The 14,587-nt window shown below is 46.7% G+C and overlaps 4 protein-coding genes across 4 annotated transcripts; 3 read left to right on the forward strand and 1 right to left on the reverse strand.

Annotated features, from left to right (window-relative positions):
• Window positions 1–242: 242 nt before the first annotated feature.
• Window positions 243–689, reverse strand: EMWEY_00041600 (hypothetical protein, conserved; the record flags this gene model as incomplete). The annotated part of the gene is made up of 1 exon (XM_013482685.1): window positions 243–689. One exon carries the CDS (start codon window positions 687–689, stop codon window positions 243–245), a length of 447 nt encoding a protein of 148 aa, XP_013338139.1.
• Window positions 690–3,244: 2,555 nt separating this feature from the next.
• EMWEY_00041610 (hypothetical protein) lies at window positions 3,245–4,507 on the forward strand (the record flags this gene model as incomplete). The annotated part of the gene is made up of 1 exon (XM_013482686.1): window positions 3,245–4,507. One exon carries the CDS (start codon window positions 3,245–3,247, stop codon window positions 4,505–4,507), a length of 1,263 nt encoding a protein of 420 aa, XP_013338140.1.
• A 16-nt stretch (window positions 4,508–4,523) lies between these two features.
• Window positions 4,524–4,967, forward strand: EMWEY_00041620 (hypothetical protein, conserved; the record flags this gene model as incomplete). The annotated part of the gene is made up of 1 exon (XM_013482687.1): window positions 4,524–4,967. One exon carries the CDS (start codon window positions 4,524–4,526, stop codon window positions 4,965–4,967), a length of 444 nt encoding a protein of 147 aa, XP_013338141.1.
• Window positions 4,968–13,196: 8,229 nt separating this feature from the next.
• On the forward strand, window positions 13,197–13,712 carry EMWEY_00041630 (hypothetical protein; the record flags this gene model as incomplete). Its single annotated transcript, XM_013482688.1, has 2 exons — window positions 13,197–13,280; window positions 13,401–13,712. 2 exons carry the CDS (start codon window positions 13,197–13,199, stop codon window positions 13,710–13,712), a joined length of 396 nt encoding a protein of 131 aa, XP_013338142.1.
• Window positions 13,713–14,587: the final 875 nt, after the last annotated feature.

Here is a 14,587-nt window from a genome sequence, read left to right on the forward strand (position 1 = left end):
TGGCTCCTCTCTGCTTGTTTCTTGTCTACATGCATGAAGTGTTATCGGCTATCTGCTGCTGCTGCATGTGCTGCTTAAGACGGCGTGGAATGAAATCGATTATCAAGAAGTAGGTTGACTCGTTGCTGCGGCAAGCCTAAGTGGCTTAGTGCTTCGGACAAGGATGCTCCTTTTGATTCACCGTTCTACCCTTCCTTGAAGGTTTCTGGCAGCAGCGGTTTGTAGATTTGGTTGTTTATTCTTTAGTTTCCCAGTTTAAGACTTGCAGTGCCGTCATATAGGAAGGCGCAAATCAAACTTAGAAGGGAAGACAGAAGGGTAATAGAAGCAACTACAATCCCCACGACCCCTGCGTAACCCATGTTGCCGAACAAAGCCATTAAGATTGACCAAATGAAGTAGTGAGCGAAGTTAACAGACATGAAGTCTAAGTGGAAGGAGGCGAAGTGTGACATGACCGTTATGGCGCCCATGACAAACGGAGTCCACACATCAATGAACACGGAAGGGACGAAGGAGAATAGCTGCATTCGCCAGCTCGATTTGTTCACATCTGCAAGAGGATCGTCTCCTATCGATATCGATGGGGAGGTGGAGGAGAGCTGGAAGCACCAGAGAAGAACTGTTAACACCCCACTCACAAACCCTATCCACCGAGTAACCGTTGCAAGCGGCTCAAGAGACGCCATTTTAGGCTTGTTTCGAGTTCTCCTGCCTTCAACCTGCACTCAGTAACCAACTCTGCACATATAACCTCTTCTTATATATCGATATTATCGATGGATACGAGGCCAACTTTATTGGCGAAGCGCGCTTCAAGCAAGCTTGGGTACGCTTCCACCGTGCCTGTTCTGTGTTGTGCTTGCTGCATGTATTGAGTGCAGCGGTTGGCGCAATATATTTAACTGCGTGTGTTTTCTGAATGCTTGTAACTATTAAAGTGAAAACATTAATTTCAATAACAGCAGGGCAGCGGTAAAATGCTGTACTGACTGCAACGGAAATCTCTGGTACAAGATCGACGTGGAGGTGGAGAAAGCCGTCAAACACCTTGCAAAGCACACTTCTCTTTAGACTTCGCAATATTCCCTTTTGTCCTCGATTTATTTCGGCAAGATGCTTTGAAAATGCTGTAGTCAGAAACTGTCGTGTCTCTGATGCAACAGGGTCACTTCTACGGCCACAGAAGTCTTTCCCAGGATCCACCGGCGTGCGCAGCTTACACACGAAACACTGCTTCTATTCAATGGAGTCTGGCTGCAGCCCAAGTTTATTTAACTACTAAAATAAAAAAGTAGTAAACAGAAAGTACTACAGGAGGACTTCTCATGCGCACAATTTGAATGCAACTGCCGCCGCCGGTGCAATTCAGATCGACAAAGAATTAGGCTTTAGAATGCTGTGGCACATGAAGAAAACTTCGCCGGCTTTCACAAGCTACTTTCAAACAATTAGGCAGAATCTAGGCAAGTAAGACTACTCAGCAATTACCTACAGTGTTAGTGCCTGCAGCAAGGTAGACTTGGCTGTGATGGCATATGCAGAACTGTCCTGCACAATTCGTTGTGCTGAGGTGCCTTGCAAATAATGCCAGGTAAGGTCGCCTTATCTCCCGCAGAGTCAGACAGGTTAATATCTGTGAGCAGAGAAAGTGGTAACTGTAGATAGAGACTTCCTGTGCTTGAGAAATCCATACCTTGGATCTTCTGTCCTCGAAGCTGCTCGCGGCGCCCATTCGGTTGGAACGATAAATTTAGGTATACATTCATTTGCAGTTGACTGCATTTTGCAGCTGATTGCAGTTATCAAGCTGACGTCCTTCAAAATGTACAAGTTTCCACAACAATTTTGGTTGACTCAGCTCTTATCCAGTCGCACATGCATTATACGTTGTGACACCACAACGCAGGCTTATCCCAGCACAAAGCATGTGCTACTAGGACTGCCGTACACCACTAAAAGGTCTTTGGAAAAACCGTGTAGTAGTTATAATTTCTAGAGCCACTTGGAGTATATATTTACTTATGGGTAAATGGGTAGGCATATTCCCCTACCATAGCTCACGTAACTGCCTGGGCGTGTCTCAGCAGTTTGTAGCACTGAGAGCTATTTCCGGTGTCGAAGTGGATGGCAGTGGAAAACACTGTAACATTCATATGTAGCATGTGCGCACACCTTTTCGTCAAACATAATCGTCCAAATGCGTGAAATTTCCTGGTGGCGGTTTTTGGCTGTCAGCAGCCGAAGAAATTTGCCAAAGCTCGCGGTTGACAAATAAGTAAATTGCGACTGCTGACGAGTAATGCTCGGTGGTAAAAGGGAGCGGTCGCCTCACCTTTCCAGGTTTATCTCCGCTTATTCTGCGCATATCAGGTCGTGCACTCCACCAGTCATTGCATGAGTAAACGTCTGCGGGAACCCCGGGAATTCTACCCATGCATGAGAATACACCTTTTTAGAATAGTCAGGCTTAGCGAACTTCATTGCAAGCATCACCATAGGGAACAGCTCCGAAGCAGGAAATTGAGCAACTCCAGTACGTTTTCCTTGCCCTTGTGAGCACTAGCTACTTTGCACACCTTCGGATGCGGTCTGCGCATGGTCAAGCACCGCTTTACCGTAGACTGCCGAAATGATCTTTGCGTAGAAACATAAATAAAATGCGTTTATGTTTCTGCACAGAATTGAAGGAAAACTCTTTGGAATAAAATGCGTCCAAAAGAATTGCAGGAAAATTCTTTTGGACGCATTTTATTCAAAAAGACGAAATACGTCTACCGCTTGGATCGAATTACAGCACGTACGACAATGGGAGCCAACAACAGTGGCGGCGTTTATGTAAAAGCGAAAACGAACAGTTTCATTTCATAGTTTGGCGGGGGCCTCAGTAGTGACATGGAGAAGTTGCAAGCATCAAACATATAGCTCTGCGCTTCAGTACAAGAACGATGAGATTAATGGCACATAGATCCCTTCCAACTGCCAAATCTAAATGCCTGGCAAAATAACGACACGCAGCCAATAATCTTGATATTGATATTCCATGACCAGTATGCTCTGTTGGGTCAGGTGCAGTCACGAAAAGCTGCCATGGATTAAATTTGGGGAAAAACCGTCACCTTGTTCATTCTAGAACGTTTTGAGCTGTCAGCGCCATGGTCGCAGTGGCTACTCAGCCCGCTACGTATCGGGGGCTAATGAAAGTAAACGTTAATTCTAACTAGGCTCATCTTGGATATCACTGATGTTTGCGAGTATTCTCCACTCTACCCGCAGGAGGAAAAGGCCACTGTACATGACCTACTACGACTTGAAGAACGCCTTTGGATCTATTCCTCACAAGCACATACACACTGTCCTGCAGGTTCAACGACTTCCGCAGCACGGTCGGGAGATCATCATAGATCTCTATCAAGGAGCGAGCTTCTGCATATTGACGAAGGAGGGCTGCTCAGCCAGAATAGAGAATAAGAGGGGAGTCAAACAAGGTTGCCCTCTCAGCCCCATTCTTTTCAATCTTGCCATTGAGCCGCTCCTGCAGCAGTTGGCCGCATGCAACGAAGGCTTAGAACTACGCACGACAAATGGGAAGCCTCCAGTCAAGGTTTCCCGCATGGCGTACGCAGATGACTTAAAGACTGTTGCCAACAGCCGTGCGGGCATCAGCAGCCTTCACCAAGTGGTGAAGAAATTCCTTGATTGGACAGGTTTAGAGGCCAACCCGTCCAAATGGGCAACACTGGGTTGGAAATTGAACGGGACTCGGCAGCAACTAGATCCTGTTCAACTCAAGCTGCATAACGAGGTCTTGCCAGTGGTGAAGCTAGGGGAGGCGTATAAATACCTAGGACTAAAGGACGCATTGGAGACTCCAGTGCACCAAGGGCAAGTCCTTCTGGTCATGAGCAAAGCCAAGAAGGACATCCTCAAGTTCCTCAGGTCAGCGTTACTCCCCTGGCAAAAGTTGGATGCGGTGGGCACCTTTGTGATATCCAGGCTTGATTATCATCTCAGGCACTGTTACCCCTACAAGCAGCACCTGCACCTATTTGATCGTCATATACGCTCCGCCATAAAGGCGACGTTCAAGCTTTCAAAGAGCACGACGACAGAGATGCTTCACCAGCCCACCTATAGTGGAGGACTGGGGTGCACCTCTCTGAAGACGATCGCAACAGCAACGCAGATAGGGCATGCTATCCAGATGCTCAACAGCAACGACAGCATGATTCGGGCAGTTGCAGAAGGCCAAGTGCTAGAAGTCATCAAAAAGGCTTTCGTTTGCACACCTGACAGTGAAGATAGCGACCGAGCCGCAATACTTGCTCACCTCAACGGCAACGATCTTCGTTGCCTGAAGAGGAGAAACAAGAAGGTGGATATTAGAAGCCTCTGGTCTGAGCTCCCAGGACGTCTATCGGCTAGCAAAACGCAAATCGAGACTGGGAGTAACGGCAGCGATAAAGACAGCAGATGGTTCTGGTCTAGACCAGCAACACCTCATTAAAAGTATCAAGTAACACATGGCAGGGCGGCAGCGCGATGTATGGAAGGACAAAGTAGACCAAGGAAAATCTGTGGCCTACCAAACAGCAGCTAGCAATGCTTTTTTGCGGGGACCAACCCGACTGAAGCCGGAGGAGGTCGTTTTCGCTTTAAGAGCACGCTCTGCACAATTTCCCACGAGAGCATACCTGAAGAAGATTAAAGTCTCCAAGGTATCTAGATGTCGTCACTGCACAGCAGACCCGGAAACACTTGCACATGTGCTTAATCATTGTCCGCACAGCCTTGACAGCAAAATCAAAGAACGACATAACAAGGCCTTAGAAAGGATTACAACGGCAATCAAGCGGAGCGCGGTGAATCGGGACCAGACTCTACAAATCGATAGCAGTCCAGCGGATATGGATATCCTACTGAGGCCAGATATCTTCCTCAGGGACGAAAAGCACAAGCGTGTTTGAAGACTATCAGAAGAATTCGTTTGGCTCTGCTCGTCTCCAAAAAGAAGAAAAGTATCAAAGCCTCAAGACGTACTATGAAAAACGTGGGTATAAAGTGCCAGTGCATGCATTAATATATGGGTCCCTGGGGTGCATAGCAAAGGAAAACAAAAGAGTGCTTACACACGAGTTGGGACTCAGTAAACGCACAGCGATGAACGCACAGCGTCGTTTGTACAACGTGGCATTAGCACTGACTGTATCCGTCTAAGCCATCATATTTGGGGTTTTCACACGGCAAATAATGGCAGGAGGCGAGCAAGAGGAGGAGGTCGTTCTCGTGCTAACACATCTTAAGTTGCTTGACACACTAATCAGCTAATAGAACACCAAGCCTAGCCCGCTCGGTAGCAACACTGAGGGTTTATTCAAACGCGTGAAGAGGGTTTGCTCGACATCCAGGCATGCCGTAGGAGTTGGAGCTCCCTCGCATCCCTCTTTTCAACATTTTTTGCTCGAGGCGGCAACGCCCAACTCCAAAACCCAGCTATTAAATTTTCAACGTCTACCGCTTGGATCGAATTACAGCACGTATGCCAATGTGAGCCAACAACAATGGCGACGTTCATGTAAAAGCGAAAACGAACAGTTTCATTTCATAGTTTGGCGGGGGCCTCAGTAGTGACATGGAGAAAAAGCACCAAATTTCTTTGTCTCTTGCAAGCATCAAACATATAGCTCTGTGCTTCAGTACAAGAACGATGAGATTAATGGCACATAGATCCCTTCCAACTGCCAAATCTAAATGCCTGGCAAAATAACGACACGCAGCCAATAATCTTGATATTGATATTCCATGACCAGTATGCTCTGTTGGGTCAGGTGCAGTCACGAAAAGCTGCCATGGATTAAATTTGGGGAAAAACCGTCATCTTGTTCATTCTAGAGCGTTTTGAGCTGTCAGCGCCATGGTCGCAGTGGCTACTCAGCCCGCTACTTATCGGGGGCTAATGAAGGAAAGGTATGCTTGCTAACCATAGGGCCTGTTGCATTAGGGTCAGCTTGGTTCGCGACGACGCTGTGGGGGAACTGCGAAGAGCAGAGTTGTTAACGCTGTTCACTTTTCTTCCTGCCTTGTTGAGCATCCAAACATAACACCCTCCTGTTACAAATCGCAGCCACTGTGATCTTCTGCTCTCTCTGAAGTCAGTCGAAGTACAACTTGGTCATTTGCGCTCCTCAAAACCGATCTAGATTGAACGAAATGACGGTTGTTCCCCAAATTTTACCCACAAGCCGGGTAGCTTTCGGCATTGATCGGCCTGCAGCGTTTGAAACATGTCCTTCAAGCACTGTTGCCATTTTCTGACAGCGCTTTTTTGCGGTGCAGGTGCGCCTAAACTTTTGCGGACCATGTACAGAAATAATTGATGACAACGTCAAACCGTTGTTCAATCCTGAAAGCAATCAAGAAATTTATCTTGAGTAGAATACCCGTAGGCAACAACGAGTAGATGAATTTCAGCAATAAACATGAAATCCACATAAGGTCCAAGTCCGAAGGGTTGCTGTCAGAACTTGGGAACTTAGATGCAAAGTTGCGACGCCCGGAACAATATTGGTAACCACGGATGTTTACTAGTGGGAAAGGAAGCTATATTATTTAGGTCGATGTTCGTGTACCCAATTGCAAAGACGTGTGTTTAATGATAGCGTACAGCTAAGCAATTGTATGCTTGTCCCCCCACAATTCTGTCCTGCGGGATCGGTAGGACTATGAAGTGAAACTGAACGTTTCCGCGTTTGCAATTGTTCTAGGATCCTACTGTGCTCCTTGCTCTACTTCAATCAACGCGACGAGGGTCTTTTGTCGTTCAGAATTGGATGAATCTTGCTGTGCTGGACTATGCGGAGATACGATCGGAACATAAAGAAACTACGAAATAGCGTACTGGACATGCTTCATTAGCTACGAGGCGTGGTGCTACCAGTGAACTGCGCTTAGCCCGAATATTGTATGAAGATTGACACTCAGGCATAGACGAAATTCCGGGCAGTAGTGGGCTCAAGAAGGCTTGATGGAAATGGACCGGTGTGGCGGCCAGCCCGTGTACTAGCCAGCACTCATAATTGATGGTCGACCAGTAGCCTTGGTTGTTTCTTGTGCTGTTTTTTGATTAACCAAGGTTATAGTCAGGGCGGAACGGTTCCACAATGTTTTATCTCAGGGACTAATGATTTGATGGGTCAACGAATACCGTTGCTAATAATCCTCGTCTGAAGCTGTCAAGGCGACTATTTGCCCATATACTCGGAATTGCTCATCAGCTGTGCTGCGTCTGTCCCCTCAATTATCTGTGTGATTCTCCCTTCTGCATATGTTATGGGGGGACGAACCCGATGCCTCGTACAACCAGGAAATTTGCAAGCAGGTCCCAGGAAACCAGACACTGCTTCGCGAAAAAGTTTGAAGCGCGTTAACGTCACCCAGGCAAATCCTCTGTCGACCGACAGCACTGCCGGAAAAGTTTGAAAAACTCTAAGGTGAGAAGAGATGGCTGGTACTATCCCCTGAATTGTGGCATCTTGACAACCAGGAATTTGTACGCTTTAACGGATTATAAAAGGAGGGAATGCTGTGCCATCACGCCTTACATATGTCGGCCTTTCGCTTCCGTTTCCTTGGTTGGACACCAAGAGTACCAGCACGAATGTCACGTCCAGTGTATCGACCACCCAATATGCTACTTATTCACTGGTGAGAATGCAGCATTCTGAGACGATCCGCAGTGCTGCATCCTCACCGCTGAATAAGTAGCATAAACTTAAACCCACATTCACAATGCTGTTCTGCTACAGAACTCTCAACTCTTTTTACGTCCCATAGGGATTCAATTGGCTGCGCTGCCACGTGTAAAATTACATCTTGGTTGCGGTCTTACGTCTGCCAACGCGGGTGGGAAAAGTAGTGGCTATCAATGAGCAGGCCAAGTTGAACATATAACGCTTGCGTCTGGTCCCGTCGAATGCAATATGATGCATTAGGAAGCCTGTTCTTTCAAATGCTTGCGAACCTTTTTATCTACACGTGAGGTTGTCTGGGCTACTTCCACTCATAACAGGTTACTTTGAGTGAAAACTTCGCGGGTGACCCCAGGTTCCCCGGTAGCTGAAGAGCTACGATGTGCTTGTTCGTGGTAAAATTGGTGGTAGCGAGCTGGGGTTACATAGAGGGTACAATGTCACGGAGCCGGGAGGTTGCGTATTTAGAGCCCATACACCACTAAAGCATGCAAAAGTCGTAACACACTTTCAATGGATGAACATGCGAAGGATCTTTCCCAATGCTGCTCACGCTCCGCTGCTTACCATTCAAACGCTCAGCTTAGTGTTTCTAAAGAAGGCTATCGCGAGGGGTTACCCTCTCGCTAATATCCTGCCAGCAGTTGAAACACATATGCTTGTGCAGGAAATCACCCGAGACCAAAAACCGATGGCACACATAGTTTGCCTCACCCATGGCATTGAGCTGAATCGGGCTGGCCGAAGAATGGCCAAGCAGACAGCCGCCATTGGAAGATCCTTCGAACCAGGAAAGTGGAATTGCCTTGGACAAGTTACATTAAGCTGGGGGTTCCAAGCACCTGAATTGCTCAAGGAGGACTCTTTGAATCCCTTTCGCGGGATTTTGTCCATGCTCTCCTTCCGCCTGTTTCGTGCCCACATGTAACTGCTGATGGCGGAGAACAAAGCAGCCTGGAAAGCTGTTGGTGTGTTAGAGACCCATATAATAAGAGTCCAGCTGCCCAACCGCAGGATCCAACCGCAAGGCTACATCCAGCGCAGGCCAGCAAAAATTGTCAATCTAGATAAACTGCAAACCTTGCCTTTAAGCAATAGAAGACTTCCGAATGACCCCTGCTGAGTCCGCTTGCTCGCAGAAACCTTTGAGATTGCTTTTACATTCCTGCCCCTTGGCAGGAATGTAAAGGCAATCTAAAAGATGTTTCACGGCATATTGGCTTTCCTGTTCTGTTCAACTCCTCATAGCATCTGTTAGCAGGAAAGGGTGCGTTGTTAAGGTTACGTGGGAGAGCTCTCACACAGGGACTCCTTGACTTTCCATTCCGTGGGCGGCTCTTTACAACGCTGCTGCTGAGTGATGAACACTAGCTTGCTTCATGTGAAAATGGGTTAGCTCCCCACTTTCCTACTAAGAGCGACAAAAATGTGGCGAAAGCTTTCTGGAGAAGCCCTTCATGGGAGTGCCGCCGCAGCCCAGCGCGCCTGCGCAGAGCTGCTATGTAATAAGTGCGTTCAATCCCTGCAGCACAACAATGAGGAATATGGGGCCACCCCCTACTCCAGCTGCATGCCAGAAAAACAAAATACCTCAGGTACCATAAACCTAGTGATTTCGATGGCATGTAGCTACACTTATATTGGAAAACAGTCAGCACGATCAACTTGTTGCGAGCAGCAATCTGCTCACAGCCAACCACGAGTGTTTCCTCGGTGAGGAGCACTGAATTCTCTTCCAGGACTTCCCTTACGATTGCCTAGCACAGGTCAATGGACGATTGCCTACCACAGGTCAATGGGAAAACAATAACGGCATGCTAAGTGGATTGCATACGTCGGGGTTCAGGTAAGAAGGGCGCCTCAGACTCCGAATGTGCACAACCAAGCAGTGTCGCTCCGCTCCGCATGTCGCTGGGGACGAGGATGAGTAGATGTGCAATACGCATTTAGGTCTGCAAAACCCTCTTCCCGTGGAGCTGCACATATTGGTTGAACACAGTAAGTATCTATTTGTGCCACAGGCACCGTCTTAGCATGATATTTCTGATGTTTTGTCTGACTATAACATTTGCTGTTCACCTTAAAAGATTGTTCCTTCGCCTTCGCTTTCTCCTCCTGTGCGCTTCGTAGTGCATACGAATTTGAGATGCCGTCCCTATATGGCAAGTTGACCTGAATTGCAAAACATGCGCTAGCTGCATACCCACGATGCTATACGTATCATTGGCCAGATGCTCAGCAACCTGTTGGGACAAACTTGCAATGGAAATTGTGAAGAAGTGCGTATGCCTAGTGGGTAGCAGCCCTTGCAGAGCCGCTGAAGGCCCCCCCCTCCGTTAGCAGCATTGCGGAAGTGATGCGGCTCTGAGAGAGGCTTGTTTTGCTGGCTTGGGTATGCCGTCTTCATCCGCTAGAACGTGACTCAAATCCAACTGGTGCACGGGAGGGTCAGACGGGAAAAGTGGATGACGCCGGCTGCGGTGGTGCTTGGCAAGAGAGCAACCGCTAGTTGTTGGACACACCTCCTTTGGTCAATCCAACTGCTGCACGGGAGGCTCAGACAGGAAAAGTGGATGAGGCAGCCTGCGGTGGTGCCCTAGTTTGACTGGTTGGTGTACTGCACACGTACAGTGGCAGGGGAACACTTATTAGCTGGCCGCGCACACACAAGACTGGCGAGACAGGCTTTTGTCCACCAGCCAGTGATGGTGCTCGTTTATTGCACTGATACACATATGTATCCGTCTGCCTGCAGGAAATGGCACAGATGTCTCGCCCTCTCCCATTTCCAGCACGCAGACGGAAAGGGCGAGACATCTGTTCTAGCTCCCCGATGCCCGGAGCCCCACAAGCTGGGGAAACCGGATGCCTACCCCATGACTATGCCACATTCATGTGAAGGGACAGCTCAGTCGCGCTTTCCTGCTGTTGGTTTTGGGTTGGCCTGTGTCTGTAGTATGTGCATCGGAGGAGCCGGCACAGACGTATCGTTCTTCCCCTTATGCAGACGGATGCATACGGATATGCGTGCGGTTCTGGGTTATCTAGGGCCTGTGGGATTGAATGCTCTGCTCAGCTGCAGGGTCCCCGAATATGATGCGACTTTTTTTTTAGCATGTGCAGTGTCGTTATTCCCCTGCTTTCGGCGGCTTAATGTAGCTGGCACGAAATTAGAAGCTAAAAGGCCCATGTATCCACATGAAATCAAAGCGTAAAAGGCCTGTGTCTACTAAATGCAATAATTCTAGCGCAGTTAAAAGAAGAATGGGGGCATGCAGCTGCTATCCTTGTATATCTGAAACGGCGTCGGCGCGCCTGTATCTACAGTCTCCTCCCCCATAGTTTGAGGTGGGCTTAAGCAGGGGACTAGCAGCCGCCCAAGATCAGCAGGGCAAGGCCTAGAACAAGATCAAATGGGAGGTCATCAAATATAGTTCAAGGACGCAGCAGGGATCCGCGTAAGGTGGTTGGCGAAGTGCTTCGATATCAGAAACGTGGCTGTCTTAGGGCTTACTAATCCGAGAGCTTCATGGACCATGCCGTATATCGGCATACGAAGTCTACACTGTTAGTAGGGCGAACATGTTTGCTCCAGACAATACGCGAGTGCAAATCTTGTTAAATTGATTACAGAAAGCCTGGAAAGTAGGAGCGAATCTCACCTTATTTCAGACCATCTTAAATAAACTTTTGAGGTCACGGATTGTTTAAGCCTTCCCTACTGGCACGAAAACATATTTCGGACCCCTTGGTTGCATTTCATTTGGTGGTCGAGTAACTTCACTGTTGCCTAACTGGTTGGGGGGCGATAACTGCCCCCCGCAGCTTTTACGTCGTTTCAAGGTCGAACGGATTATTCGCCGTTGTCTGCCTCCTATCGGCAACAGCCATCTGGCACCTGGCTCAGTCTTTGGGTGACGAGAACGTTATAAAAGAGTTCAACCGCTTCCTTGATGTGCCAGCTGCTGATTTGGTAGTGAAAAGCAGAAGGAATGAGATAACGATAATTCAAGGTAAGTGACACCAAACGTAGCCGAGTACTATGCGTGCGACTTGCAAGCCTCATACCGCTGGGACCCTTTAACAAGGAACTAATCTATATTTTATAGTCTAGGAAGAGGCTGGTAGTGTAATAACGTCTGGCATTCGGCTTTTAAATGACCCGCACAACCAGCGAGGAGAAAAATATCTGCCCAGCATGTGGCAGCTGGAAATGTTGGTCAACCAAACAAACTGGACGACTACAGCGATACAATGGTTTGCTGTCGCTGCTGGATTTCCTGAATGCTTTACTGTAGGTTGTCAAGAATCCGAAAAACTGCATTACTCCGTCGACGCTTCAAATGCGCGTTTCTGGCTGAGACTAATGCGAGCTAGCTCTAACCGCTAAAAAACTTTTTTTTTTTATTGGTTAATGCCTATTTTTTGTTGCGGATGCAGCGAAGGTACAAATTTCTGCAAAAACCCAATGGCCATCCTGTTAAAGCACAGATATATTCTGCTCTCATTTGGCAGGCAATAGAAAGTTGCATATTAAGTAAGCAATCACTCTACTAGTAGGCAATCACTTTGCTTACCATATATCCAGTGCCGTTCTAGAATTACGTTGGAAGTTTAGCGGGAATGGATTATCACTGAATGACAAAAAAATGGCACCCAGCATCTCTGATGTCGCACGCCCGGTTACCCAAAACAACTGAAGACAAAGCATTGCCTTTCAGTGGATGTTGCGAATCTGTAGTCACCGGGTATAATATACACACGGGTTTAGGCTATCCAAAGCATCACACTATCCCAAGAAACTCTGCTCCAGACTGTTAGCGGTTTGATTATATATGATCAATATTCGTGGTAGGCTGAATGTCTCAGTTGCGGCCAATTGCAGGCTAGCCCCTTGAAAGCGCTGTTCATCACTCCAAAAAAACATCCAAGAAGCGTTTTCAGATTTCTCTAAATTAGTACTAAAACAAGCAGAAAAAAGAAAGGTGGCCTAAAATGGCATCTGCTTCCTCTGGATTAGAGTAGCGCAGCTAATATCTGTACGAGCAGGTCCTCAGTATTATTTTCGGAAAGCGACAAGGAGGGAAAATATGCTGTTGTTGGCTGGCATGCAGCCGAAACGTTCTTGTCTTCATCTGCAAAAAGTTTCAAGAATTCTGGATGATAACCCAAAGATTGGAATGGCACAGTGCTGCGACGGGAAGGAAAGCTTGTTTACAGGATAATGGCTGGAGCGAATATGATAGGGTGATCTAGCAAACGAAAGTGGAGTATTATAATTATGGCGATTTGGAGGGAGTACCACTGTTACAACCTTTTGTATTGTAGGGTTGAATTTGATCAGAAAAATAGTTTTGGCACTGTAACCTTCCTACGTGTTCTTTTTAATCGGTTGAGCTTGGGCTTCAGTATCTCTAGGTAGCTTGAAGATTCTGTTTTCCTTATGAGATGAGTGGTTCTCGCCTTTCCTTGTTCTTTCTCTCTCGCTGCAATTTGGTCTTACAAGGCGATCAATATTCGCTTTTCAATAGGGTACCAGCCAAATTAGACGTGGCAGAGAAGTGTAAACTCGTGGTTGCAAAGCATTAACGTTTGGCCGTGGTATCTATCATGCCCCGTGAAGTGGACGATGTTTTTATGCTTACGCCGCAGGCTGTATTCGAGCAAGAAGCAAGCCGTGCGAAAAGGATAAATCAAAAGAACAGAAGAGGCCAAGATTTCCTGTACCTTCACGAACCACCAAACCAGAGTGAATTTTCAGAGTTTCACTCAAGCCCTTCCAGCAGGAAGACCAGATTATCCGTCAGTCAATCTCTGGCATGGGTTCCCATCTTTGAGATTGCCGCTTACGTGCTTTGCCTCGCCGCGTTTCCCGTCGGTGGAAACAGTATATTATATAGATGCGGATGTTCTCTATGGTGCGGGCGATATTTCCTCTTATGGCCTCCATACATTATTCGGTAGAGCCAAAAAATGAAAGCAGTCGTGGCTTTTCCACGTCATTTCCAAAAATCCCCCCAAATATAGAGGTTTTAAAAGGGAATGAAGCAAGTAAATTTGACAATACAGGTTGATCTTCGCTTGGTGTCCGCAAATCATATGCACAATCCTCTCGAGGCTTCTAAAGGGAAAGATGGCATCCACTGCTACCTTGAAATTGATGATGCATTAATTCATATATTTATGTGTACTTTGGCATTGCTGAATGATTTACCCATATATCTATGTATTTGGCATTGCTGAATCATTTACTCATATATTTATGTGTACTTTGGCATTGCTGATGCATTAGCTCATATATCTATGTGTACTTTGGCATTGCTGATGCATTTATACATATATCTATGTGTACTTTGGCATTGTTGATGCATTTCTTTATAGATCTATGTGTACTTGGGCATTGTTGATGCATTTCTTTATAGATCTATGTGTACTTGGGCATTGCTCATGCATTTATTTACATCTCTATATCTGTATTTTGGCATTTTGGATGCATTTATTTGTATATGTATGAGTACTTTGGCATTGCTGATGCATTTATTTGTATTCTCTATGAGTACTTTGGCATTGCTGATGCATTAATTTTTATTCTGTATGAGTACTTTGGCATTGCTGATGCACTTATTTGTATTCGGTACGAGTACTTTGGCATTGCTGATGCATTTATTTGTATATGTATGAGTACTTTGGCATTGCTGATGGGTTTGTTTCTATATATATGTGTGCTTTGATGATGCATTTTTGGATATACGTTTACTTTGATATTGCGGATGCAAAGCAAATAGAGCTTCAACAGTCTGTACTTAAGAGATGTTCCCACAGTTTAGCGAGACACTTCT

The sequence above is a fragment of the Eimeria maxima genome, genomic scaffold (assembly GCF_000499605.1).
Source record: "Eimeria maxima Weybridge genomic scaffold, Emw_scaff712, whole genome shotgun sequence".
NCBI classification, from domain to species: Eukaryota; Apicomplexa; class Conoidasida; order Eucoccidiorida; family Eimeriidae; genus Eimeria; species Eimeria maxima.